Below are 25,359 nucleotides of genomic sequence, written 5' to 3' on the forward strand. Positions count from 1 at the left end.
TCTTCAGAGCAACCATGGCTTTCTCTGTGTGGACTTGATCCAGCCAAAAATCAACCGAGCAGCGGAGAAATGCCAGACTGTGGTTTCAAAGTTTTGACTTGGGCCGTATGTTTATAAGGATAAGAGTACGAAAAATTGACCTCCCTTGGTAAAAAAGAAGTACCTCTTTATGGGGATGTTGAATGCAAGTTGTCTAAAAAGAGGCCATGCTCAGAATATTTGCTTAAAATTTAGAATTCCAGATTCCTTTTGATCTATCATAATGAACAATAATATGAAAGAGAAGACAAATTTCTGTAAGCTGTTCTAGGGCAACAGCAAATTTTCTATGGGCTAAGGTAATGATGACACATCCAGCTGGCACTATTGTCAAAATATTTTTGCAAAGCAGCAAATGGTTTTCATACTCGGAATAACACACTGAACTCTACATAAGTAGTTTCCCAGTTACCATCGTATTTAAAAGAAGATCTTGCCAAGAACTCTAGTGTATCTTGAAAAACGTGAGAAGTTAGAATGCTAGGGTTCTCCTAGAGCAATAAAAAAAAAAAAAAGCCTACCATGATAAAACGTTGGTCCTTATTCATGACTCAGTTCACACAGTGTAGCTAGGATTTTATACTGCAGGTTCACGTGTAAATTTCATTTAATGACAAGCTAGATAAAAACAAAATTCTAGATACTCACTTCAGTCAGTCCCAATCACTTCCTGGTCTCAAGGATAACATTTCTGTGTAATGCAGAGAAATGGATATGTGTTTGACCCATTCAAGCCAGAACTGCTTTATGAATGATCTATGATTGAGGATTTTATGTTTATAGGGGAGTAAGGTTCAAGACTCACCTCCTTACATCCTTAACCAATAGCTGATATTAATAAGCGTATTTATGCACACTCTTGTTTCCTCTTGGAACGGAGGAGGCAATCTTACAAAATGTCAAATGTTTTTTGGAGTAGCAAGAAACAAAACTTGGTGTTTTGGAAGCAAGCGATAGTCCTATTCCACAGCTGAGAGATCTGGAGTAGTTAGTGGATTTGGATTACACTGTTAGGAGACCACAGATCAAACACAGAAAGATTCCTTTAAATAAAGCAAGCAGAAAGTACTTTATTCTTGATTTTTAAGTACATCTGGAATTTCCCTCGGTCACTTCCCTTAACTGCTCTTTTTCCTGATGATTACATACTTCATAGGATTAAGAAAGTGACATTTAAACTTTGAATAGTACATTATGCAACAGTGCAGGGCTTTTCTCACTTTCTCATGCTCTCTTTTTAAAAGCCCTTTGGGGCAAGAAAGGCTGTAGAAACAAATAGCCTCTTAGTAAAGATCCAGAGAATAGCAATTGATACAGTTCTGTTGAGACACTAATTGATAATATGAAATCCTTATGTGCTAATAAGACAAATAACTAATACTTCGAAAGTTTTAATGTTGGCAACTGGAAGATACTTTTCCAATATTAATAAAGTGAATTTGAAGATTATTGTTCTGCTACTGAACTTCTTCCAGCAGTTTTTAGTTTCACTATCCAAAGAAGAAATGAAAAAAATCAGAATTTGTAAAGGTGAAAAAGTACTTTTTGAACTTCTGTGTATCATAATAGATGATCTTGTGTAAGAAAAACCTATTGCTATGCTGGGGCCAAATATGCTTTTCTCCATCTGCGGCTACAGTTTTCAGAAGCAGCTTTACCTGTGTGTCTTCCTTTTCACACATCCAGTGCCTGCCTTCCTTTCTCCATCCCTCCTCTTCCCATAGTAGACAGATCTGTGTTGGTCCAATGCTGGATTTTATTCAGAAACATAGGGGCTCTGTTTAGTCAGCTTACAGCATTTAATATAAATATCACTGTCCTTATTTGCATTCTTTTAGTAATTTCCTTACTTGTTGGTCATGTTCTTTGTAGGGAAGAAAAAACGTTTTGATCTTTTGGAAATGGCTTGCTTAGAAATCTAAGAAGTAATCTTTCACTTGAATGAAAATGTAATTAGATAGGAGTGTTGCAACTTCTGCTTCTACGTAAGATCTAGTGCGCTTTGTTTTAAATAAAAGACAGCATTACTCAGTGGGAAGCTGATGAGAGATTGGTCTTGAAAAGTACCATACTGTAGATACTAATGGCAGATGCATGTATTAGATTTTGATCCTGATGCATATGGCAGTAAGGTACATACTGTTTTTAAAAGATGGTGAAATTAATGTACCTAAAGAAATGTCAGTGTTTAGTGACTGACACAACTTCGGTTTTGTTCCTACCCCTTTAATGGTCTTTTTTTTTGCACCATGACCTGTCTTATAGAGAAGAAACTATTAATTGTGCCTTTCTTCTTCCTTTTGTATTTTGGAGGTGGTCTTCCTAAATCCCTTTCTTTTTTGCACCACCTCTTCCTCAACCCGTTGGGAAAGGAAAAGGTAAACTATTTGCCATTTGCAAGGTAAATGCATTAGTGCATCTGAAGCAGTACGGCTGCCCTGGTAATGGCAAATTGATTAGATCGTATTGCTTGACTGAAGTCCTACTGGAGCTAGGTGATCGTGCTATTTAGTTTGTAGTTTAGTTTGAGGAGTTTTCTGGTAAGTGCATATTGAAATTAAATGTATGTTTTCTCTTTATCTTCAGTGCTCATTTGATATTTGAAATAAATTAAGCCTAAACAATAAACAGTCTTTATAAATGCCTGGCAACCTAGAGTGCTTTTGCAAGTATTTAAAATTAGTTCCTTTAGGAATAATCACTATAAGCAAAATCTGTACTTAACGAAGGAGAGTCTGTTTTGTGGTTCTCATTGACATATAAGTAGAAAAATGCTCATGTCTCTTGCATTAATGCGTATGTTAGCATTAATTGAAATAATGTGATTTCATGAGGATATGTATGTTTAATGTGGCTGTATTTCAGCTAGCTCTTAGGGAGGACAGGAGACTTCTGAAATAAAACTTGATTCAGTGTATAAACAGTGCAGATTGTATTCTCATTTGTGTTTTTGTTGTTTTGTTTTTGTAATTCTAACAATTATTTAGTAAACTGTCTGTAAAACAGCACATCAAGTACCTTGCCAGTGTGTGACATTGCTGTTTGCAGCTTGGCTTCCACTTCTACGTACTGGTTTTACATGCAGTATGAGGGCTCCGTAAAAACCTTGGCCTATTCCATTAAGTAGATGAGAGCCTAAGTTTTGGGGTAGTAGATGTAGCTAAGCACTCTTTCCACTAACTTCTGCAAATCTAGAGCAAAACTTCCTTTCAGAACTGTAGTTTGGAAGGAGTAGAAATGGTGTGTGTGGTTCAGTGTAATCCGTGTGCGTACTCTAGGCCATTAACTGTGAGTGTATTCAAGGATCTGTTCTTGCTTAAAGTTTGTAGGCATCTTGGGGCTTCTTTATAGGCAGCTGGTCTGTGCATTAGCACAACGTTTCCTAGGGCCTATTAAAAAATCAAGAATGTGATTTTAAGTGGGATCCTACAAAAGTTTGCAGTTTTATGTGGTCTAATTGAAACACATTAAAAGAAAAAAAAAACCAAAGCGATTGCTTTTGTTACCATGTTTTATCAGAGGATGCATTGAGGTGAAAGTACATATTATAGATCAGCCTTATAAGATTAACAATTTTATGGTCATGTGAAGTAGGAACTAAAACTTTTATATTATTCTGGAACTTATTTCTGGAACTTGCTTATTCTGATTTATGCAGAAGTGTTATTAATCCTAAAAATCTCAGAACATATCAAAATCTTATGAAGTGTGATGGTCACATTTGTATTGTAAAACTGTCCTGTCATAATTAAGTATCAAGCTGTCCTTATTTTAAAATTTTACTCTTTAAACACTGTTTACGTTTGTAAAATCTTAAATACATTGCCTGAAACGGTTCTTCCTGTCTTTAAAGGATACCTTGATTGTGTGGTCTGAGGCTGAAAATTATGATTTGGCACTTAGCTTTCAAGAAAAAGCAGGCTGTGATGAAATATGGGAAAAAATATGTCAGGTAAGTAAGTTTGATAAATATAAGCATGAGACATCAAAATCATCTTAATGTTTGTGTTTGAAGTTTTTAGGCCGTTCTAGGAGGCGAATCTCTACACAGCAGATAGAAAGGGGAAACAAAACTACCCTCTTTTCCACCTTCCCCAAATTTTGCATGTTTCATTTGAAAACTTTCTCCTTCCCCCCAAACTTTGGTATGAGCATAAACTGTGATTTTTTTGGAGCTTTTCCAGGTCTTTTTCCTCAAAATAATTTTATATCTGTTACCTCCCAAGGAAGGTTTTCTCCAAAATGAGTGCTTAAAATGTTTCCTAACAATTAATTTCATAATTAACTTCTTTCTGGTTGGCCAGAAGAGAAAAACTTCTTCTAAAGTTTTATTGTAGAAAGAAGAATGTATGAGCTCTTAGTTGATTTTAGAATATATTTCCTATGGATTTGACTATATCATATTCATATTTCTCTTTCTCCATTTTTCATTCTTTTCTTTCTCCTATCTCATACTTCTGTTTCAGGTGAGGGGAATGTTGAGTTTCTCCAGAGAACTCTTTTCCATGTAAATATGACACCGTGCTGTTGATTGTCAGGGTGTGAAAGAATAATTTGATAGTTGGAGACAGCTCTTTATCTCTCAGAGCTATAATTCTTACAGTTTAAAGAAATCAAGCAGTTTATATATAGTTTTACTGCTAGGACTGGATGACTATATAGTTACTGAATCAGCACTGTTAACATATTGTCAATTATTAACTATTGAGCAATACCCAGAAGAGTTTAGTCAGTGTATTCACGAATATTAGTTCAATTTTTCAGGTGTTGGTTTTGTTTTTGTTTTGTTTTGTTTTGTTTTTTTAATTCCAAACCTTGCAACTTTTCTTATTTTTTTTTGCTACAGTAGGTGGGATTTCTCTAATTTTTTCTAAGAATTCTTTCCCTGTGTGCTTTCTCTTTGTGCTGTTAACAAACATATCATTCTCTCCACTCTGTCTTCTGTAGCTTGTTCTCATTGATTTCAGAAATAAAGCAAAAGAAATCTGGCTTCATAATTGCATGTGTTTAGATCCTGTTTGTTTTTTTTTTAACTCATGAGTCTTTTCAACACTTCTCTACTAATGTAAATAAGTATAGAAACATTTCCAAGAACCTTAGTAGTCAAAGGACCAAAAGTTGGGGACAGAAACAAAAAATGGGGGAAAGGGGAAATTCTGTGCTTAGGAAACACCCAGATAAGAAACCCAGCTTCCTCAGCCTCTAAATAAAGAGCTAGTATTTTTGTAAGAACCCAGTTTCTTTACATCCTGTTTTGAGGCCATGCTATTGTATTTTTGTCTAGTGTACTTTAAAGATCTTAAACTTCCTCAGTCATTACAGCTTTTTCTAAAAGGAAAACTTTGATAGTACTTACACTGGAAGTGGTTGCTGATGTGGAAGCAGAACAGTAAGTGGGTCTTAACAGCATCTGGATTTTAATCTATATATAGACTTGCTGTTATCCGTGGAGAATTATTTCTCCCAGACTTTTTTTACTGATTTTCAAGTTTAAAAAGTGCCTTCCACCCTTCCAGGCAGCACTGCCTTTCTGCATTTGACACATCAGACTCCAAGCAGATATTACAGTTAAGATGTAATTAAAGCTGAAACACTCTGGTGCCCAAGCATCTGTCTCAGTTTTTTTCACTAATTTGTACTTTGCACAGTTTCCTCGTTGTAGCTCTAGAGATCCCTCTGCGGGTCCTGTGCCTTCTTTTTCTGACAGCTCCAGATTTTCACTACCCTTTTGTAAATGTTGATTTGAGGTTTTCTGTTCTTAAGAGCTTTGCAGGTTTTGCTTTGGATTCTGTGCCTCTGTTGAGTATTTCAAAAGTGCATGATAACAGATTTTGACTTGTGGCTCTCAGTACTGAAAGCAGAGAATTTTTGACAAGACTGGCCTCTTCACTCCGAGCTTGCAGAAGCTTTGAGAAGCATCAAGACCAGTTAGACAACCTGAGATTAACATTAACAACTATCTTTATTACTCCCTTTATTTATAGAAAATAAATAGAGTTGAACAACTAATGTAGAAATAATTTTTGTAAAGCATTCTGTTTGAGGAAATCTTTTCATTATCTCCTATCTTCCAAACCAGCTATACGTGATGTGAAACGTACGTTTGCACTTCTGTTTTGACCATACAAATAAAAAGCATGTGACATTTGAAAAGATATTTTTTAAAAAGCACTGTAATAGTAATAAACATTAAACACTATTTTTTGAAAACATCTTGTTTTATAGGTTCAAGGCAAAGATCCTTCTGTCGATATTACTCAGGACCTCGTTGATGAATCTGAGGAAGAACGTTTTGATGATATGTCATCGCCAGGTCTTGAATTACCTTCTTGTGAATTAAGTCGACTAGAAGAAATTGCAGAACTTGTGGCATCTTCACTGCCTTCACCGTTACGTCGTGAAAAACTCGCACTAGCACTGGAAAATGAGGGCTATATTAAGAAGCTCTTAGAAATTTTTCATGTGTGCGAAGACTTGGAGAACATTGAAGGACTACACCACTTATATGAAATTATCAAGGGAATCTTCCTTTTGAACAGAACTGCACTTTTTGAAGTCATGTTTTCCGAGGAATGTATAATGGACGTAATTGGATGCCTAGAATATGATCCATCTTTATCACAGTCACGGAAACACAGGGAATTTCTGACTAAAACAGCAAAATTTAAAGAGGTGATTCCTATATCTGATCCAGAGCTGAAGCAAAAAATACATCAGACATACAGAGTACAGTATATTCAAGATATGGTCCTACCCACTCCCTCAGTTTTTGAGGAAAATATGCTATCAACACTTCATTCTTTCATCTTTTTTAATAAAGTGGAAATAGTTGGTATGTTACAGGTAAGTTTGAGAATTTCCCTGTCTCTTTATTTGAGCTTGGACAGAGAAAGATTATTAATATTTCTTGGGAAGATTGAGGTGCTTCAGTGGATCCTTTGCTTCTGTGATTCTGAAAGTCTTTTTGAAGTATTATGTAAAGAAATGGCATGGAATTTGAGTGCTGAGCTGTTAAATATATGTTCTTAAACTCCAGATTTTGGACTAGATTCTCTATAACTGATGATTTATGTGGAGCAAAAATATGCAGAATCCTCAGTAGGGTTGGTTAAAATGAATAGTACTGTTTGCATTTTGAAGGGTGGTTTTTGTTATTTTTTTTTCTTGTATTTGGGGACTTTTCAGGCACTACAGTTAAGGATAACTAAAAAAAAAAGGTCAGATTATTTCACCTAAGTTTCATAAATATAATCTCATGACAGGGTATAACTGATTCTAATTTTGAAATTAAGGAAGGAAGTTGTTCGGAAAGTGCAGGTTCAGAATATAACACTGCCATAGGTGCTTGAATGTTTCCTTAGTTTTTCTTCTAAGTCCTTAAACAAGACTGTGTCAAATTACTAGTTTTCCATGATGTACATCGTACTGCAAGCGTAAAGAGATTATATGTAACTGGTGCTTTAGATTTCTTACTTACATGTGTTAAGTATTCCGCACCAACCCATGAACTTCCTGAAGTGTGCAGAAGTAGGTAACGGATCTTTGTACTGGCAGCTTCTTAACATTTTCAACAAATTCAGCAAGTTGTTGCAGCATATGTTTTTTAGTATGTACAAGTTGATTATCGTTCTTGAAATTCTCCTAACTTTTAAGGAGCAAATAATCTTTGTAGGAGTTGTTGCTGATGATGAAGTTAATTGTTTGAATCTTCAGTCGAGTCTCAGTGTGCACACTGTTTAATTTCATGGAAAATACAACAAAGGAGAGTGAAAATGACTTTTGAAAGCTCGTGTGGCAAACAAGTGTCAAAAGTAGGCCTCGTGACTTTTCATCCACCACGCTTGGTTGATCAGGATGCTGAAATTACTGAACCCAGTCTCTTTGGCTCGAATGTGTCGTGTCCCCGCGTGGAGCAGTTGATAAGCAGCCAGGCACACGAGGCAGCCACCCGGGCCTGGAGGCTGAGGCACGTGCCTTGTGGAAAGACCATCGCCTGCTGGAGCAGCCACCGGAGGCCACCTAGAACACCTAGGGCATCTTGAATGTTACCGGCCCTCTTCCTATCCGTATGTGTCCTTGATGAACAAAGTCACAACAGGTGCCTGCCTGAAACAGTCAGAAAGCCTTAATCATGGAGTGGATGGTTTGAGGAAACGCACAGGCCTGACTTGGAGAGTGCTGAAAAGATTTAGTTAAGGTGTTTCCACTCGAGTATCTGGTATGACTAGTGTCTCTAAAATAGCTTGACCTCTTTGCACAGGCTGCTAAAAGCAAAGTCCCAAGGATGATACATGTTGGCTTGAGGAGAATAATTATTCCCGGAGTCCTGGTGTCAGTGGCTGATACTGAGGCGGGTCTGGATTGTTGAAACTGGGCAACTAGAAGGGGCACCTGGTGCTGCAAAATCACTAAGGGCATGCTTGCTAGAAATCCTGAGGTACTTTGATAAAGGACTAGTGGCTGATTAGTTTCCTTTTTTCCCTTCTCCCTTAAAGCCAGTGTTAGGTTGACACAGGTAGGGTAAATTTGGGTTAGAATATCAAGGTTCTGTGTGGTTGCCAAACTTGTTGGTTGCAGTTCACGGATGAAATAGCAGCTCCTATCTGATTTTCATTTCTTGTGTGACTGCAAGCTTCTGAACCGTATCTTACTTTTGTTGCTGTTTGTGATTGAGAATAAAGAATACTCCATGTGTGATGGAGCCAGAAGAACTAGCATTGCACAACTTTCAAAGTAAGATAAATATTTCAGATTGTTCAAGCGCTTTCTGTAGATTGGAGGAGCCCAGAGTGGTACTACACAGGGAATAAAACGTATCCTCTGGTACTTCGTGTTTGCTAGTCCTTTCATAGTACAGCTCTTAGAGCATTGAGGGGGGGCTGTGTAGATTATAAATAGGAGTCTGTTTGGAACTGTGACAGAAACTTCGGTGATTAATTCTTGTTTTTGAGGGAATTAAAAGAGGATATCACAAATTACAAGGGTATTATATTTCTAAGAGATTAAAAGGCTTGGTTAATTTTTCAGGTTCTCATAGTGTAGTTGTAAGCCAAGGTTTAAGCCTACTTACCTGTCATTTATGTGTTCATTTATTTATAGAGCAGTGTGTCGGGTTATACTTTTCTCTAATCTCTGTCCCCTGAAGTCTCATTCTCCCTTTTCCTTTCTCCTTTCTCCGCTCTCACAGTCCCTGTACAAAATGTATGACACTGGTCCTCATTCCTTTATGCAGAATAAGTAATATTCTGATATCAAAATCAAAAGACTGCTTTTGTTGATTTCACTTCTGTAATTAATTCTTAGAGTATTTCTTCTTTTGGTGTGTGGTTTGATATGTATTTCTGTAGCTGGCTGTATTACAGTACTCTGGGGAGGGGTTGGGGGAGCTTATTTCAAGACAGATTCAAAGTTGGGGTTCCTGGCATTTGTTACTATGGGTCTTAGGAGATCCTGGTGCTCACTAACCTTCTGTGTGTATTTAAGAAGCTCTTTCTTTTGTATGTTATTATTAATTGGAGAGTTTCTGGGATGCATTGTGGTAGTTTATGGGGAGGCACGGATGAGTCTCAAGTTCTTAAGTTAGTTGGTGTGTCATACAGGTGGTTGTGCTTCTGGTGTTGACTTCAGATTGTCTGTCTGGGACTGAGGGTGTGACAGAAGAGCTATGTCTACCATAAGTTTTACATCTTGCATTAAAAGTAAAGACTTCTCCTTGAGCAGCTGGTATCCTGTGCCTTGCAATTATTGTGCATACAACTGGGCTGCTATGTATTCTGTTCTTTTCTCTCTTTAAAGGAGAGGAGAAGAAAAATTGTTACCTCCACCATGAAAAGATAAGTTCTTAAAGAGCCCTCTTTGTGTCAGGCTGCATGTTAACTCAAGTGGCACTTTGCGATACCCTCATCTCAGATTAACTCAACCATAACTTACCTACAGAAAAGTTACTAGAAATTTGTACAAGACTGCAGATCGTGCCCTGTGCTTTTTGACAGGCCAGTTGACTTTACTCAGAATTACTTCTCTGTTCTACTTAAGGCATTTGGTGTCCAAATGAGACTCCATTTAAGGTCAGCTTTCCAGTTATAATTAGTTATTTCTGTAAGTTTCACAAACTGCTGTGTGGAGGTTTGCGTAAAAATATGTGTATTCTGGCTGCATATTCTCTGGCTGAGAGATGTTGGACCTCTTTGAAAAAAAGAGAGTTGTATATTCTCTAGTCATGGAAGATAACTTCTTCCTTTTGGTTTTTTAGGTAGGTAAGTAGCTTGCATGTTCTGTGGTAACACCAGGAATAGAGAATTGGTCGCCTCTGGTACTTAGGCTTATGAACATATTCCTCCCTCCTTCTTCATTAAGGTTAGCTTTCCCATAACCTTGATAAATATGCTTACGCTGGTGGGCTTTTCTGAGAAATGGAGGTTAGTTTATTTGTGATGTAGTTGTCTTAAGATCTGTTATTTTAAGTAACTTCATCAAGATCTCACTATGCTAGATAACGTTGGTCGTGGTGGATAATAAACCCATGACACCAGCATTTCCAGCCTGCGGAATTGGCTGCTGTAGAAACCTACCCAGTGACAGGTTGTACGACTCACTGTACAGAAGATGTGAAAGAGGTGTATAACATTTCTTTCCAATTTCAGCCCCTCCTAATATGCTCTCAGTGCTTGGGGTCCAGCCTGTTCTAGTCTTGAGATGTCATAGCCACCATGGAGCCTTGCTGAAACATGGAGTTCGCCCAGTTCTGAGAGTGGGGGTGGGACAGGTAAGTGGTGTTTCTTACTTTATATGACGCTCTTTTGCAATTTTAAAAAATACATACTAATGTTTGCACTGGAGGCCACCAGTTCTTTCCCTTTGTATTATTAACTAGTTCTTAAAAAACAAAAACTTGCAAAACTGCGCCATAGAGTGAGCAAACACCGTTTCCTTCCATCCTCTACCCCCTCCACATTGGCATGTTCTTTTTGCCAGCAAGATCCCGTGGTGCTTTTATCTTCCAGGATACGGGGTGGTGTTAGGGTTACTTTGAGTTTGTGTGTCTGGAGGCTAGAATCTTTTGTTTTCAGAAAGCTGGAGACTGGAAAGGGAAAATTGGGTATATATTAAAACAATGTGTGTGCCTAGTACAGCAGTGATCACGTGGCATTGCTGGTCAGCTTCTTTAAACACGGAAATCATATTGCTGATAGCCCCCCCTCCTTTTTGTCTGCTAAAAGATGGTACATCTCTGTGTTTTACTAGATTTATATAACAATAGGCTGTTCTTTGTTTTAAAAGTGGTTTTACAGAGAGTTACTTCCTGCTGCTACGAGCAGAAGCCCAAGGATGTACATGTGAATTATCTGTAGGTGGTTTTGAGGAAGACTTGTGGCAGTGCATGTAGGCAGTTTTGCCCACGTGTGTGAGGACTGGAACATCTCCCATAGGTCGGCTGTTTTGCAGGAGTTAGCTCAGGAGTAACTCTGGAGATCTCCTTTGCAGCAAAATTTACCTTGCAGTAAAGCGTGAGAGAGTGCCACTTGCTGTGGGAAATGTCTTAGTGAAAGAAGTTTGCAAGTGGTGCATGCTACTGATTTCTGAGGGTAACGTCTTCATTGAAGAAAATGGGTTTTGATGTGTGCAGAAGCTCCAGAGGTGATCAGGTGGATCCTGCTGCTATTTCAGAGTGTTGCCTCGAGTGGAAATAGCTCAGTGATAGCAAGTGAAAGCATGTGTAGGAAGACAGGATGGGATAAAAGAGACAAAGACAATTTAAACTGTGAAATCTTCTGCTGTGGTAGCAGGAAGGAGTGCACGTTGGAAACTGTAAGTTTCTGTTTGCTGGTAACATTTAATGAAACTTTTTAATTTCTGAGCTGAAATATTATTTCTGACTAAAATGAATACAGAGATGGGAAATAGGATGGAAAGTATACTCTTTTTCAGCTTAGGCTTTGCTGATTTTCTTGTTTTTTTGTTTTTTTTTTGTTTTTTTTCGAAAGGGATAGTTTTTGTCATTTATGTGTAATCACAGACATGAGGTGTCTGTAATTAATTATACTTAATAGAAGCCTATTTTAGACTAATGTTTTTAAGTGCCTTTTGGGAAGAGAACGAGTGCTTTGAAAATTGATTCACAAATATAAATACTGCATTTTTTGGTGATCTGTAGGTTTTCTTGTTTCTAAATTCATAAATGAGTTCATGAAGATAAATTAAGCCTGGCTTAATTTATCTTCATGAATATGAAAATGTATGAAATCCTAGCAGTACGTACTTAGGTCCTGCAGAAGCACAGATGAAAATACCTAGTGTTTGGCATATGCGTAGTTAAATTATTGCATAGGTAATAATTTTTGTGCGTGGGGATAATACATAGCTAGATTGTATAATTACTCTGTAAGCTATCTTTATTCTTTCTAGGAAGACGTGGATGATTTTGCCAGCTTCTCATATATATACAAGTACTTGTCTGCATTAAGAGGCCAAAACTGCAAGGAATTATGCATTTGTGCTGCATTTACTTCACAGACAGATTTTTGAGGGATTTTTCCAAGTTGGAATAAAAAAGCAGGAGACATTATAAAAAAGCAGGAGACGTTGAAGCTCGTGTGTTTGTAGCATTCGGTGTTGGTGCTTTGTGACTTGTAAAACATGAACTTTGCTCTCATCCTGTGCGTTTCCATAGATCGCGGTGGTGTTGTTCAAGTGTGTAACTTCAGGCATAGTGCTTTACTCAGTAATCTTACCGCTTAAGAGTCTTGTATTTTGAATATTCATTGCATTCACAAGTTTTCTATAAATGAGAGATTTTTTTCCATCAGTAACAACCGATCTACCTTTCGTTAAGTATCTGCAATGAGGCTGCACCTACCTGCAGTTCAGGGCTAAGGCAATAATGGCAGAGTTAATAACAGCTTGTTCTTATTTTCTTGGGATAACCACCACTTACTGCATGTTATCCCTGTTAGGAGTTTGTCGGGCGGGATGTCTTGAGTCACTCACTGCCATCTTAATCCCACTGATTATAAATGAGATTAGAGCTGTGCTGAGGCCTAGAGGTTTTAGGTAGTGCTGTTCATTTAAAATGCAACGTCTTCAATGGAATTTGGGAGAGGAGATGACATTGGTGTGGGAAAAGTTTTTTGGTTTGTTTTTTTTTCCCCCTCAATGATCATTCAGAAGTATTTTTGTGGCATTAACTTGAACTTACTTCCAGGTTTTATGAGGGAGGTGAAAGCTTCCTTTCACAGTTCAGGATGGAAATGGGATTACGCTGCCTGGCTGGGGATAAGCATGCATCTTGCCGATACTTCTGATAGATGAAATTGGTTTTACAGCGAGATCAGAATAGCAGTATTCTTAAACGTACTGCTAATCAAGGAGAATAACTTGCACGTTATTTGAAACAAATGTGTATATGTTTTTTTTGAGTAAATATATGTCTACTGTAGGTTAGTTATGTTAGCTCTCATGTCTAAGGAGTTAAATAATAGATCAGAAAATGTATCAGCCGTGTAAGAGCTGGATAGCAAGCAGACGTCCTTCCATTCTTTCCTCACAGCTGAAGTTGTTTCTTGAAATCAGTCCTTACTAGTTAATTGTTCTAAGCATGTATGACTATTGAAACCTGGAAGTCAAATTTTAGTTTTCTAGGGCTTGACCTTCTAGAGTGACCTTCTCAATAAACTTCAGATGAGGCCTTTTCTATCTCTCTTTCATTTGCTTTTGAGGTAGTCACAGTGCTAGCACCTGAAATTACGTCCAGGAATCATTCTTTGCTCATTGTCACTAGACTGTTGGGTCCCATTAGAAGAAAAGCACAGCATCAAAACAAGAGGAAACACGTGGCATACCCTAAATATAGGTTTTGCCACAGAGTGTGGTGAAATGCCTTGTAGGGTAGCGGCTCGTGCCAGCCTATTCTGGGTTTATCTGTGCTGTGCAGTGCCATGCAGGGATCCTGGGCTGGGTTTGAAGGCGTTAGAGCTGCATTAGCATGGTGTGCCATCGGAACTGAGGTACTCGTTTTCTCTGCAAGGCTGCCTGGATGAGGTACCTAGAAAATTTGCAATATAAGAAAGTTTATTGGATGTACGTAAGTACTTCCACGATTCTGCATTATGCTATGTAAAAGTAAGCAAGGCAACTTGAGTTTCTAGCACTGTGGTTTTGGGATGGACAAAACAGCGTGCGGCATTACTGACTTCGTAAGAAACAGCTCAACATTCTGGTGGCTTTTAAAATAAATCCATTCGGATCTCATGTGAAGGCATCTTTTTCAAGCAAGTGCTCTCTATTACATTACAATATTGGGGAAAGGATAGGGGAAGGTTCATTTCTGTTTTATTAATCTTCTAGCTAAGACTGTAAAGATGATGAGAAGCTAAGTATTGCTGCTTGTTCTGTTCTAAAGATACACGTCTGTAATGCGCTGGATGCTGTTTGTGGTTTTGCTAAACTACAGCAGCATGAAAATTAACTGAACTGAATGGATTTTGATAGTTGCCAGCCAGAATGCCCAGTGAATGCTGTATACATTAGGAACAGTTACTTTGTTTAGGTTTTCAGAATTTACCCTTTTCACAACACTGGGGAAAGTCTCACCTTGTTCCTGCTATTAGGCAGCTTCATCATGTCCTTGGTGTAGTTCTGCTGCAAAGATCTCTGATGTTCCAAAGTTGAACAAATGTGTGTAGGGCTGAGTATCATGCGTATCAAAATACATCAACATTTGAAGCAATGGTATTGTAGTGTGGTTTAGCGAGAGAGATGTTTTACAACGGGGGAGGGAATTAGAGAATCATAGGCAAAATGATGAGGATGGCAGTAGAAGACAGAAAGAGGTCAGCCGAAAGGCTACCCGAGATACATCATAACTCGGAATGAAATTGGCAGAGAAAAGAGAAACAAGACTGATACTGATTTGTTTGAAAAATGAATTAGAAAGTTCATGCTGGTATGATTAAATACAGTATGCAACTGTGTGTTCTCTTTTAACTGCAGGAGGCATGGTTTAGAAGAACTTTGTTTTACACTTGGATGCCTTTTGATATTGTCAAATAAACAAATGGTATTGTTTTGCCTTTGTAGGAAGATGAAAAATTTCTGACAGACTTGTTTGCACAACTAACAGATGAAGCCACAGATGAGGAGAAAAGACAGGAATTGGTAAGAAATATGTAAAATATACACGAAAGGGACAGTTACTACAAAGTGACACCTATATCTTTATTTTAATTACTAACTAGTGTGGTGTTTCTCTATTTCAGGTAAATTTTCTGAAAGAGTTTTGTGCATTCTCTCAAACATTGCAACCTCAAAACAGAGATGCGTTTTTCAAAACCTTGTCAAATATGGGCATACTGCCAGCACTAGAAGTCATATTGGTAAGTCAGCTCAACTTTCTTTGTGATAACAATTTTGTTTATCTCCAGAGAGGTTTTTTAAAAAGTAAGTATGCAAAAACATCAGTCACATGGGCTTCTTAAGTGTTTGCTTCATTTAACTTGTCTTATCTTGAGCTTCAGGACATTCAAAAATTATTTTTTTTAAACTTTAAAGGCAATTGCAATATGACATTGGTAAGTGCCCTGGCATTCTTATATTTTTGTTTTTTAATTCACGCTCCCATCTTTATGTGCTCCTTGGTGTACAACTAAGTAAGAAGGTAGGGAAATAAACCAACAGACAGAAGAGCCATAAAATGTATTCTCTCCAGTAGCTTTGTACAGGAAAGAGATTAGAGTCAAATCAGTTTTGGAATACAGTTTAAGCAATAGTTAGGTACGACTTCTTGTAAATAGGAATTAAAAGCTATGTGATTTCTGATTTTCATTCCTTTGAAACGTGTATTTTAAGGAAAAAAAATCTGTATTTGACTTTCCAGGGTATGGATGATGCACAAGTACGAAGTGCAGCCACTGATATATTCTCATATTTGGTTGAATACAACCCATCCATGGTACGAGAGTTTGTCATGCAGGAAGCGCAGCAGAATGACGATGTAAGTAACGGGTCCCCAGAAATGTGTGTATTGCTGTTTTCTGAAATTACTGCTCTTACATACAACTCTATTGATGAGGTGAACCCTTGTTCTGAAGAAATGTGGAATCTAGTCATATGATTACAGACCAGTGAACTACCACATTTTTAGAAGTCCTGTTAGTCAAGTGAGATGAGTGTTTTCCTCTTTATATATTTTCGTTCCATTGTGTGTAAAGTAAAACAGGTTATTGTAAACCACTGTTTTGGTTATCATTAGCAGCCATACAAGGAAAACAAAATACTTTTGATTGATGTCCTCCTTAAAATGCAAAATGTAAAATTAAGTCTTGATCTTAGCCTGGACATGTGTTTTAATTCACATATAAGAAACCTGATGTGTTCAGTTTACTGTCACACACATTGGAAGTAGAGATATGATCCTAAGTGTTTCTGGACACTTTTTTCTTTTTTTCTTTTCTTAACAGAGGTTTGCATTTCCTGGAGATCCTCAGTAACTCATTAATACAGAACTCTAGCACACAACTATTAGTAAGAAAGGTAGTTCAAAGTAGCAATCAAGGGAGAAAAAACGTTGTGCTTCCTTTTCTATAGAGGACATAGTTAATATGTTTTCTTTTATCTGCCAAAAACATGGCTGAGGACAGGAAACTACTCGTGCTGCTACTTCTATGCTGGAAGACGAAGAAGGGGGCAGCTGGGACCTTACATGCTGCAAGTACAGCTGACATAGAGGGAATAGGGCTGTTGGTTCCAGCCACTTGCGGTGGATGACTGTCCTCTTTTATGAGGGACAGCGGTAACCCAGCAACTTTAGTGTAGGGATTCCTAAATGTAAATATTATTTTCTATTTTTACATGTTATTCTTGTTTTCTGCAAGCACATGTTGGGGTTATTTTTAGGTGAAAATAATCTCATCAAGTTCAATAGCAGAGCAAAATTTACTGTTGTATGTTCGTGGAAATAAAACACTGGTATGTATTCTAAGGGGGGAAGATACATATCTAAACTTGCATACCCTGAAAACACTTCAAGAAATCAGTTGAAGTTTGAGACTGTTGAGTATCTGGCTCTCTACTTTTTCTTTCTGGAGTTTTTCTTCCAACTAAATTCTAAAGATTCTTAATTTCAGAACCATTTTAGTTGCTTAGAAAGATTTCTCTTCGCTGCTTGCCTTCTTACTGTTGAACAACTGCCCAGAATGTGTCGCTGGAATGTAAAGTTAACTTGCTTCTCTTAGGCTTTTTCTTCTTTTGTGGGGAGTGGCATTGGAATTTATCTTTTTTTTTTTTCCCCCGTTAGGATATACTACTCATTAACCTCATTATAGAACACATGATTTGTGACACGGATCCAGAACTTGGAGGGGCAGTGCTACTCATGGGTTTGCTTCGTACCTTAGTTGATCCAGAAAATATGCTTGCCACTGCCAATGTAAGTAAATGCCTTCAAATACAATTACAGTTGGGTTTTTACAGCATTTGGTGATATGTAACATGCATGTAACATGTAATGTGTTTTTTTTTAATTCTCCAGAAAACAGAAAAGACAGAGTTCTTGGGTTTCTTCTACAAACACTGTATGCATGTTCTGACAGCCCCTTTATTGGCCAATACTACAGAGGACAAGCCTAGCAAAGGTAACACCGCTCTGGATGTTGGACACAGCAAGGGCTGTTGAATCTAGACAGGCTGTTGATGTTTAGAACAGAGTAACTGTCAGAGGATATTTTTTTGTCTTCTAAGAGAACCTGAGATTATGATATATAATTCAAAATAAAATACTGAATTATGAATTAGTTGTTTGAATAATTTATAAATATAAAATTCAGCAAAGAGATCCAGTTTAAGAAGTGAACCGCACTTGCTGCAGCTTTAACTTCAGCAAAATATTTAAACATTTGTATCATCTTGAGTAACTCATGGGGCTGTTCTGTGATAGACTTGGAAACGTGTACGTGATTTAAAGTCAGGATTTACTAGAGAGGATCCAGAAGTGACCCTGAGAAAGGTGTGGGTCAAAATGCTTTGCTGAATTTAAGGTATTGTTTCTAGATCAGAGTAGGACAGCAAAGCTCAGTAACGAAGTAACTGTACTTTCTTGCTATTAGCAGCAATACCGTGTATTGACATTAAAGCACATCCAAAATGGATGTAAAAGGTGGTACATACATTAAAGAGACATGTGCCATAAACTTCTTAATTAACTGTATAGATTTCCAAAGACTTAGTTAAATTAATTTAGATTTCCAAAGACTTAGTTAAATTGATCTGATGTATCTCAACTTGCTTCAAGATGGTTTTGAGGTGAGATTTAAAATAATAAATCTCTATGTAAAAATAATTGTGTTCTTTAGTGGTCAACAGTCTGGCAGTATCCTTTAAAAGGTAGTACTGCCTTTTAAAAAAGATTAAATCTGATGTGTTTGATTTATTGTTTCTGTCTACTTAAAAGCAGAATTTGAGCTACTTTTTTCTATATACTGATATGACTTTGTCCTAGAAGTATTAAAAGAGTCTGAGATATTTCCCTTCAATGCTACTTTTGTTAAAAGGTATAATGGATAACTTTTTTTAGTGTAAACTTAGTCAAGGGACTGTGTATAGGGCAAAATTTTATTGTATGTCTGTAGACATGTGAACATAATGAGATTTGGTCACATAAAGCTGACCTAACCTTGTGTTAGTGTAAAGTTCTGTACTCTCTGAATCTTTAGACACTGATTTAAGACAGACAAAATGTAATTGTTTCTGCAGTTAAGAGGGTGTCCTGCTGTAGGTGTACAAATATAAAATATCTGATCCGTAACAGGCTTTTTCAATTTCTATTTTAAAGACGAAACATACTCTCTATCATATTCCCTAAACTATCTGTGGGGAAAACACAAGAATTTGTAAATGTTTACCAGACTGCAGTTGGATATTTGAAGTTAGCTTCTGAAGGCAATATTCTGGTTATGTTTAATTGTTTTTGTTTTGGTTTTATTATAGATGATTTTCAGACAGCCCAGCTCTTGGCATTAATACTGGAATTGCTAACTTTCTGCGTAGAACACCATACTTACCACATAAAGAACTACATTATTAACAAAGACATCTTGCGAAGGGTACTTGTTCTCATGGCCTCAAAGCACGCTTTCTTGGCATTGTGTAAGTTCGAACACTAAAGAACAAAGTAGTATTTTGTGAATGTGAATTGTTGTGTATCTTCATTCTGCTGGAAGAAAACTTCACAGATGAGACGTTTTGTAACTGAATACAGAATTTCTACTGTTATCCTCTGTGTTTCTCATATAGATTTATAGATGTCAGTTAGAATTAGTAAATAAGTTTCCATTTATGAATGTCTTTTCTAAAAAGCACAAGGAGTTTTCTTAACTTTAATATGGAGATGAACTGAAAATATTGTTGAATATCCTAAGAGAACCATTGTAAGTTTTGATGTTTTTTGAGTAGAAATCATAAGAGGTATTTAATTAAAGATACAGTTAGGTGACTGCTTTAAACAATATATTTATTCAGCATGTTGCTTTTGAAACGCTCGTAGTTTCCTGACTATGTTCAGCACAGTAAAAGCAAAGGAGTGTGGCTTAATTCTGGAAGTCAGAAAGATTTTTCCAAGATTCAGTTGTGCACGTGCAAAACAAAGTCTTAAGTTGACTGAGAGTACTATACAGTAAGAAGTACTTTTTCATTTTGTAACTGAATCACCTGAGCATTGGTTTTGGAATCTTCTCGTAATCGTGTTTCACATGCACCTGATTGCTAACCAGAACGTACTGCCTTCCAGCAAGATTATACTCTTAATAGTATTTATGTACGGATATTCACATACTCATTCGTGTGTGCTTTAGGATTTCAGAAAGAGCTTTAAACGGGATGTGAATTAAATCTTTGGTTTACTGTGTGTATGAAGATCTTGTTTACAGATTTTAAAATGAGATACTTTATATCCTAATCAAACAGAACTTACTTAAATGCAGTCAAATTTATATTTGAGTAATAGCAATGATAAGCGAATTTACCAAGTACACTTGAGAAAATATTTCACCTTTGCATTAAGTCATTTCAAAAATCAAAACTACACCTTTATGTTAGTGGTAATACAGTTAAACAGTAGTATATTACTTCAGCAATGAACAGAGGGGGTTTGACTTGAAGAATCACAGTGGAGGATTTCTGTATAATAAAATGAACAAGTAATGTTCAGCAGTATGGTTAAGACTGTTGTAAAGCAGAGAATATCTGAATGTAAAACCTGGTCCTAATAATGTAGTGCTACAAAAGTACTGAGATTGCAAATTTCCCTGATACCAAGTAAATTTTTTTTTTCATTAAATTTATTAATGTTAAAAGCATAGCTTTTAATAACATTTCTGTTTCAGGTGCCCTTCGTTTCAAGAGAAAGATAATTGGACTAAAGGATGAATTCTACAACCGTTACATAATGAAAAGTTTTTTGTTTGAACCTGTGGTCAAAGCATTTCTAAATAATGGTTCCCGTTATAATTTGATGAACTCTGCCATAATAGAGATGTTTGAGTTTATCAGAGTGGTAAGTACTGTTATGCTGAAGATAATTAATGTAGTAATTCATCTTGTAGTTCAAGTAGACTTTGTTTGTGCCCTGAATTATGCTCTCATAATGATATGACCATCTGACACTGTATTTAAATGAACTTTCTTTTGTATTTTCAGTGTTACATATTTGTTCTTTCTTATGTTCAAGCCGTATCATGACTTCAGAATTAAATTCACGTAATACTCAGTGTATTCTCAGTACACAGATGTGTAAAAGCAGCCCTGCTCAGGTTTCAGCATGCAGATTGGATGGGCATGTTAAGATAGGAATGTCATTTGAAGCTACTACTATGAAAACATCAAATATAGTTATGCTCTGTAATGTCAATTCTAAAGAATTTGGAAACATCAGAAAGAGATATGCCTTTTTTGATTTTTATTAATGGAGTGCTACAAAGTCCTTTCCATGGGGAGTCTCTTAAAACATTCAGGCCAGTTTGGCTGTCTGCACAGTACTCTTTCCTTACTGTTGTCTTCATCCAGATTCTGACAAGATACTGTACAAACTGCAAATGTGATAAGTGGGGGCAAGCAAGCGCAGACAGTCACGGTGGAGTAAGTGGGTGGGGGAAGAATGAGGCTTTGTCACCTCTTGACACCTTCAGTGCTGATGTCCTCTTTCCTCTTTGCATTTAAAAACCATTTAAAATGTTTTTGAAGCTATGAAAAAGGTTGGTCTGTTTACCTGGTCCTGAATTTGGTGCTGTGGTCTTTCAGTGCTCTTCGGGATGGCATACTAATTCTGTAGTTCATTCTGTGGGAAAATAAGACATCTTTTATTTTCTTGTCCTCCTTATCACATCGATACTCAGGTTGCATTTCCAGAGTACTCCTAGCTATCTGTAAATCACTGTCAATTTTATTTCCTCTAGGTTTATTTTTAAGGAGAGCAAATAAATTTTTTTTAAAAAGTGCTTTTATTATTACTGATAGATTACCATTCAAAAGAGTTGACCTTTGAGCATGCAGTCAAAAAAGAAAATAATCAGTGTATTTAAGATTTACGTTGCTTTGCTTGTTCTTAGTAAATGGTAATTCAGGTGTTTATTCTGCAGTATTTTCGAGTGGCTGTGCAGCACTACAAATGCCATACCACATACAAGAGCAATTTTCCTGCACCAGTATGCAGACCTGTGCTAGGTTTAACCCTTAGGAGTGGCTCTGGGCAGCTGTAACAATCAATTGAAATAATTCATATATGAAGATATATATATATATATATATATATATATATATATATATATATATATGAAATAATAACAAACAATTGAAAAAAGCAAGTTGGCAGGTTTCTGTAAAGGACCTTGACAGGCACTGTGTGCCCACAAAGAAAAAACTTGCTGTTAGTTTCTGATGAAAAATATTTTCCTTGTTCTCATCCTAAACAAATGCATTGAATAATTATTTTTGCCTAAGTAATTCATTTGCAGCAAAGAAACATTGTGAATGCTAAGTCTGTATCTTGTGAACATATATTTTTTTACTTTATTGGTTACAACAGGTATCAGTTACTCTCTCAATATACAAACATTTATGAGTTGCAGTGGAAAATAGTTTGCAGAATTGGTTTTGATATCATTTTCTATCAGGGTTTTAGATTCTATTCATATATTTTGAAGCATGTATTGCTAGAAAATTACTACTATTATACCTGCTTCTCTAATCATATTTGAAGCTCTAGGTTTTTAACTACGCCTGTAGTGTAGTTTTTTGCATATGCTTATTTTTGCGTAAGCTAATTATTATGATGTTTTCTGTGGAATGTTTTGAAAATAATGTCTCAGTTACTTTTTATATTGTATTCAGACGTAAATTCACTTGAACAAAAATAAGTCACTTTATGGTTTTTCATTCCTACAGGAAGATATAAAATCATTAACAGCTCATGTAATTGAAAATTACTGGAAAGCACTGGAAGATGTAGATTATGTGCAGACATTCAAAGGACTGAAACTACGATTTGAGCAACAAAGGGAAAGACAAGATAATCCAAAACTTGACAGGTAACAGGCACTTAATTCCCTTATTATTTTTGGGGTGGGAATACTGGTGGATTTTTGTGTGATAGCAGGAAATGTAAATGATTTATACTCTTGGTTACATCTCAACTATTGTTGAATTTAATTGATTAATAGTGTTATTTCCTGATGTATTGCTTCAAACTTGTGATCAGCTTTCAGCTAACGTATTTGCTTAAGTGTTATTGTTCCCCCGTTTCCTTCCTGGACCCCAGTAATAGCGATGAGTTTTTGTATCCTAAACTTATGCGTACTGTTGTAATGAGGGTGGAAGCCTTACCGGTATCTGAAGTTCATTTGCCTAAATAACAGGTTCCCTTTATTTGATTTGGAACATTGTTCTGTCAAGAATCATTGTGTAGATTTTTCCTTCAAAAATTCATGTTAGATTTCTTATTTTAGTTAGTTATGGGAATAGGTACTTTTATAAGTGCTACCACAGTGACTGAGAAATAAAATACACAAAGAAATATTCAGTGGATAATTTTTTTCACTGTTAGAGTTGCTGACGAGATAAAAAACAATGTGATATCACACTTGAATCATTCCTTCCGTTTGCCAGAGCAAAACTTTCCTTCCTTAGTACACAGTCACCCAAGGTTAAAAGAGTAGGGTTTGTAAAAATACAAAGTTTAGGATTTTATACTCAATTTATGTTTTGCAAATGGTATTACTTACGTGTACAGTTCCATTCAAACAAAACGGACCGCATGTGAGCAGATGAGTTACTTTTCAGAATTGTTAGCAAGATCTGTTCTTATTTTGTTGTCATGAATTAGTTTGAAGGCATGTTAAAATTATACCCAATTAGTCATTACTAGGACATCTTGAAATTTCAGACGTTTAACTTGTTTGAATTCCTACCGTCATATTTCTTCAAATTAAAATGCGAGTATAATCGTAGATTAGTTTTTAAATGTTGAAGCTCTTTCAAGAGTACGTGCAGGATCTGCAGGTTTGAATAGTAATTTTTTTTACAGGTGACATTATTATTCTGACTTGTGTCAGCTAAGCTTATCGTTTAAGCAGCTGTGAAATTCAAACCCCAGGATTCTTACTTTAATGCATGTGTTGAAAAGAACCCCCAGTCACTTTCTTCAGTAATTTCAATCTACTATAAGAAGTAAAACATTAGAGTGTTTACTTGGTTTAAATTGAATTAAGTGATCGTGTATCGTTGTGCCACATTAGCGTGTCCAGCAGAAAACTACAGCTTCAAGAAGGTTACACCTCAACCAGGCCCAGTTTTTCTCTTCTTCCTACGTCTTATAAAGTGGCTGTGCAAGCCCTGTCACAGTTCATGTCCTAAGTGAAATAAACAGAAGTAATAAAAATGCAAAAATAACAATAATCTGCTTACACATTTTAACAATTGAATAGTTCAGTCAGGGAGGCCAAAATTTGTGTTGACGTGGGCCACAGAATTATTCGGAAAACTGCCACTTAAGTAACAGTTTTCTACTAGGAACAAAACTTTCATTTAAATGCAGTTTTAAATGATGCACTGTTTATATAGATCCAGATGATAGTGTTGGCAAAGGAATTATTCAGAATTAGATTTATTTTTAAAAATACATTTAGCATTCTGCTGCTTCTGTAAGAGAAAAGGAAGGTTGGGGTGAAGGTAGACCAAAGCTAATAATAAATCAATTAAATGAAGAGGGAAAGATAACACTTTGTATCTAAGTCCCTTAAGAATGAAAAATACTGATACTGACCAAAAATTGTGGATGTGGGAGGAAGAGATGGCTATCCTTTTAACATACCTATTTTTTAAACACATTGGACCCCAAATGCTGATGGGCTATGCAATATTATTAGAAAAAAGTCTGTAGCTTCTAAACTTCTCTTTACAACTTTTTATTTATGAGTGTAAGCTATTATACCAAGCCTGAATACAACACTTAAGTGACATTTATTAAAGTAACATTTAACAGTGCTGCTAGTAATCTGCAGAACTTTGTACAGATAAAGTTTGAATGTGCTATTAGCACATTCTATACGTTATTTGGTGCTTCCGAAAGAAAAGTTTTTAATGTTATTTGCACTGAAAGTACAAAGAAAGAGGCACATTTAAGAATGGTTTGCTCTATTAAAGATGCTGGTATTTTTATTGCTCTACAATATTTATATCTGTAAGCTGTCAGTGTAAATGTTAAGTAGAAGTTTTGTTAATCGTATGAGTTGGTTTTTTAATCAAAAGTTTTAAAACTTACTGTTCTGCAGCATGCGCTCCATTTTGAGAAACCACAGATACAGAAGGGATGCAAGAACCCTGGAAGACGAGGAGGAAATGTGGTTTAATACTGATGAGGACGATATGGAAGATGGAGAGGCAGTGGTGCCCCCTTCTGACAAAACTAAGAATGATGAAGATATTATGGACCCTATAAGTAAATTCATGGAGAGGAAAAAATGTAAGTGATGAGAAAAATAATGCCTTGTGGCTTACGCAGAAGCCTAACTGCTATTCTTTAGTCCTACTGCAACAAAGGATTTTTATATGTTTATCCTCAAGTTCATAGATTTTGAAATTCTGACTCTGAGCTAGTGAACAAGTTCTGTTGTTTGTAAAAGCACAATGATGCAAAAGTGTTTATTTCTTAAAGAATTTAAATGATGATCTTAGCTGATTATCAGGTTTTCCTTTGTCTTATTTCAGGTTTATGATTTAACATTTTCTATATAAATGTTCAGGTGATGTCACCGGTAGGATAAGAGTGTTCAGTCGTGG

General features: G+C 36.4%; 1 protein-coding gene across 2 annotated transcripts in view; it reads left to right on the plus strand.

The window, feature by feature from the left end:
• Window positions 1-25,359, plus strand: part of PPP4R3A (protein phosphatase 4 regulatory subunit 3A) — a 43,889-nt gene that overhangs the window by 15,697 nt on the left and 2,833 nt on the right. For both annotated transcript variants that reach the window (XM_040558392.1, XM_040558391.1), the window contains 11 exons: window positions 3,893-3,991; window positions 6,265-6,882; window positions 15,115-15,192; window positions 15,294-15,410; window positions 15,911-16,027; window positions 17,330-17,461; window positions 17,564-17,666; window positions 19,018-19,176; window positions 20,412-20,581; window positions 22,468-22,610; window positions 24,852-25,042. In XM_040558392.1, the coding sequence (XP_040414326.1) occupies window positions 6,340-6,882; window positions 15,115-15,192; window positions 15,294-15,410; window positions 15,911-16,027; window positions 17,330-17,461; window positions 17,564-17,666; window positions 19,018-19,176; window positions 20,412-20,581; window positions 22,468-22,610; window positions 24,852-25,042 (1,753 nt within the window). In that variant the 5' untranslated portion in view covers window positions 3,893-3,991; window positions 6,265-6,339. The remainder of the gene's footprint in view (window positions 1-3,892; window positions 3,992-6,264; window positions 6,883-15,114; window positions 15,193-15,293; window positions 15,411-15,910; window positions 16,028-17,329; window positions 17,462-17,563; window positions 17,667-19,017; window positions 19,177-20,411; window positions 20,582-22,467; window positions 22,611-24,851; window positions 25,043-25,359) is intronic.

The sequence above is a fragment of the Cygnus olor genome, chromosome 5 (assembly GCF_009769625.2).
Source record: "Cygnus olor isolate bCygOlo1 chromosome 5, bCygOlo1.pri.v2, whole genome shotgun sequence".
Classification (NCBI taxonomy): domain Eukaryota; kingdom Metazoa; phylum Chordata; class Aves; order Anseriformes; family Anatidae; genus Cygnus; species Cygnus olor.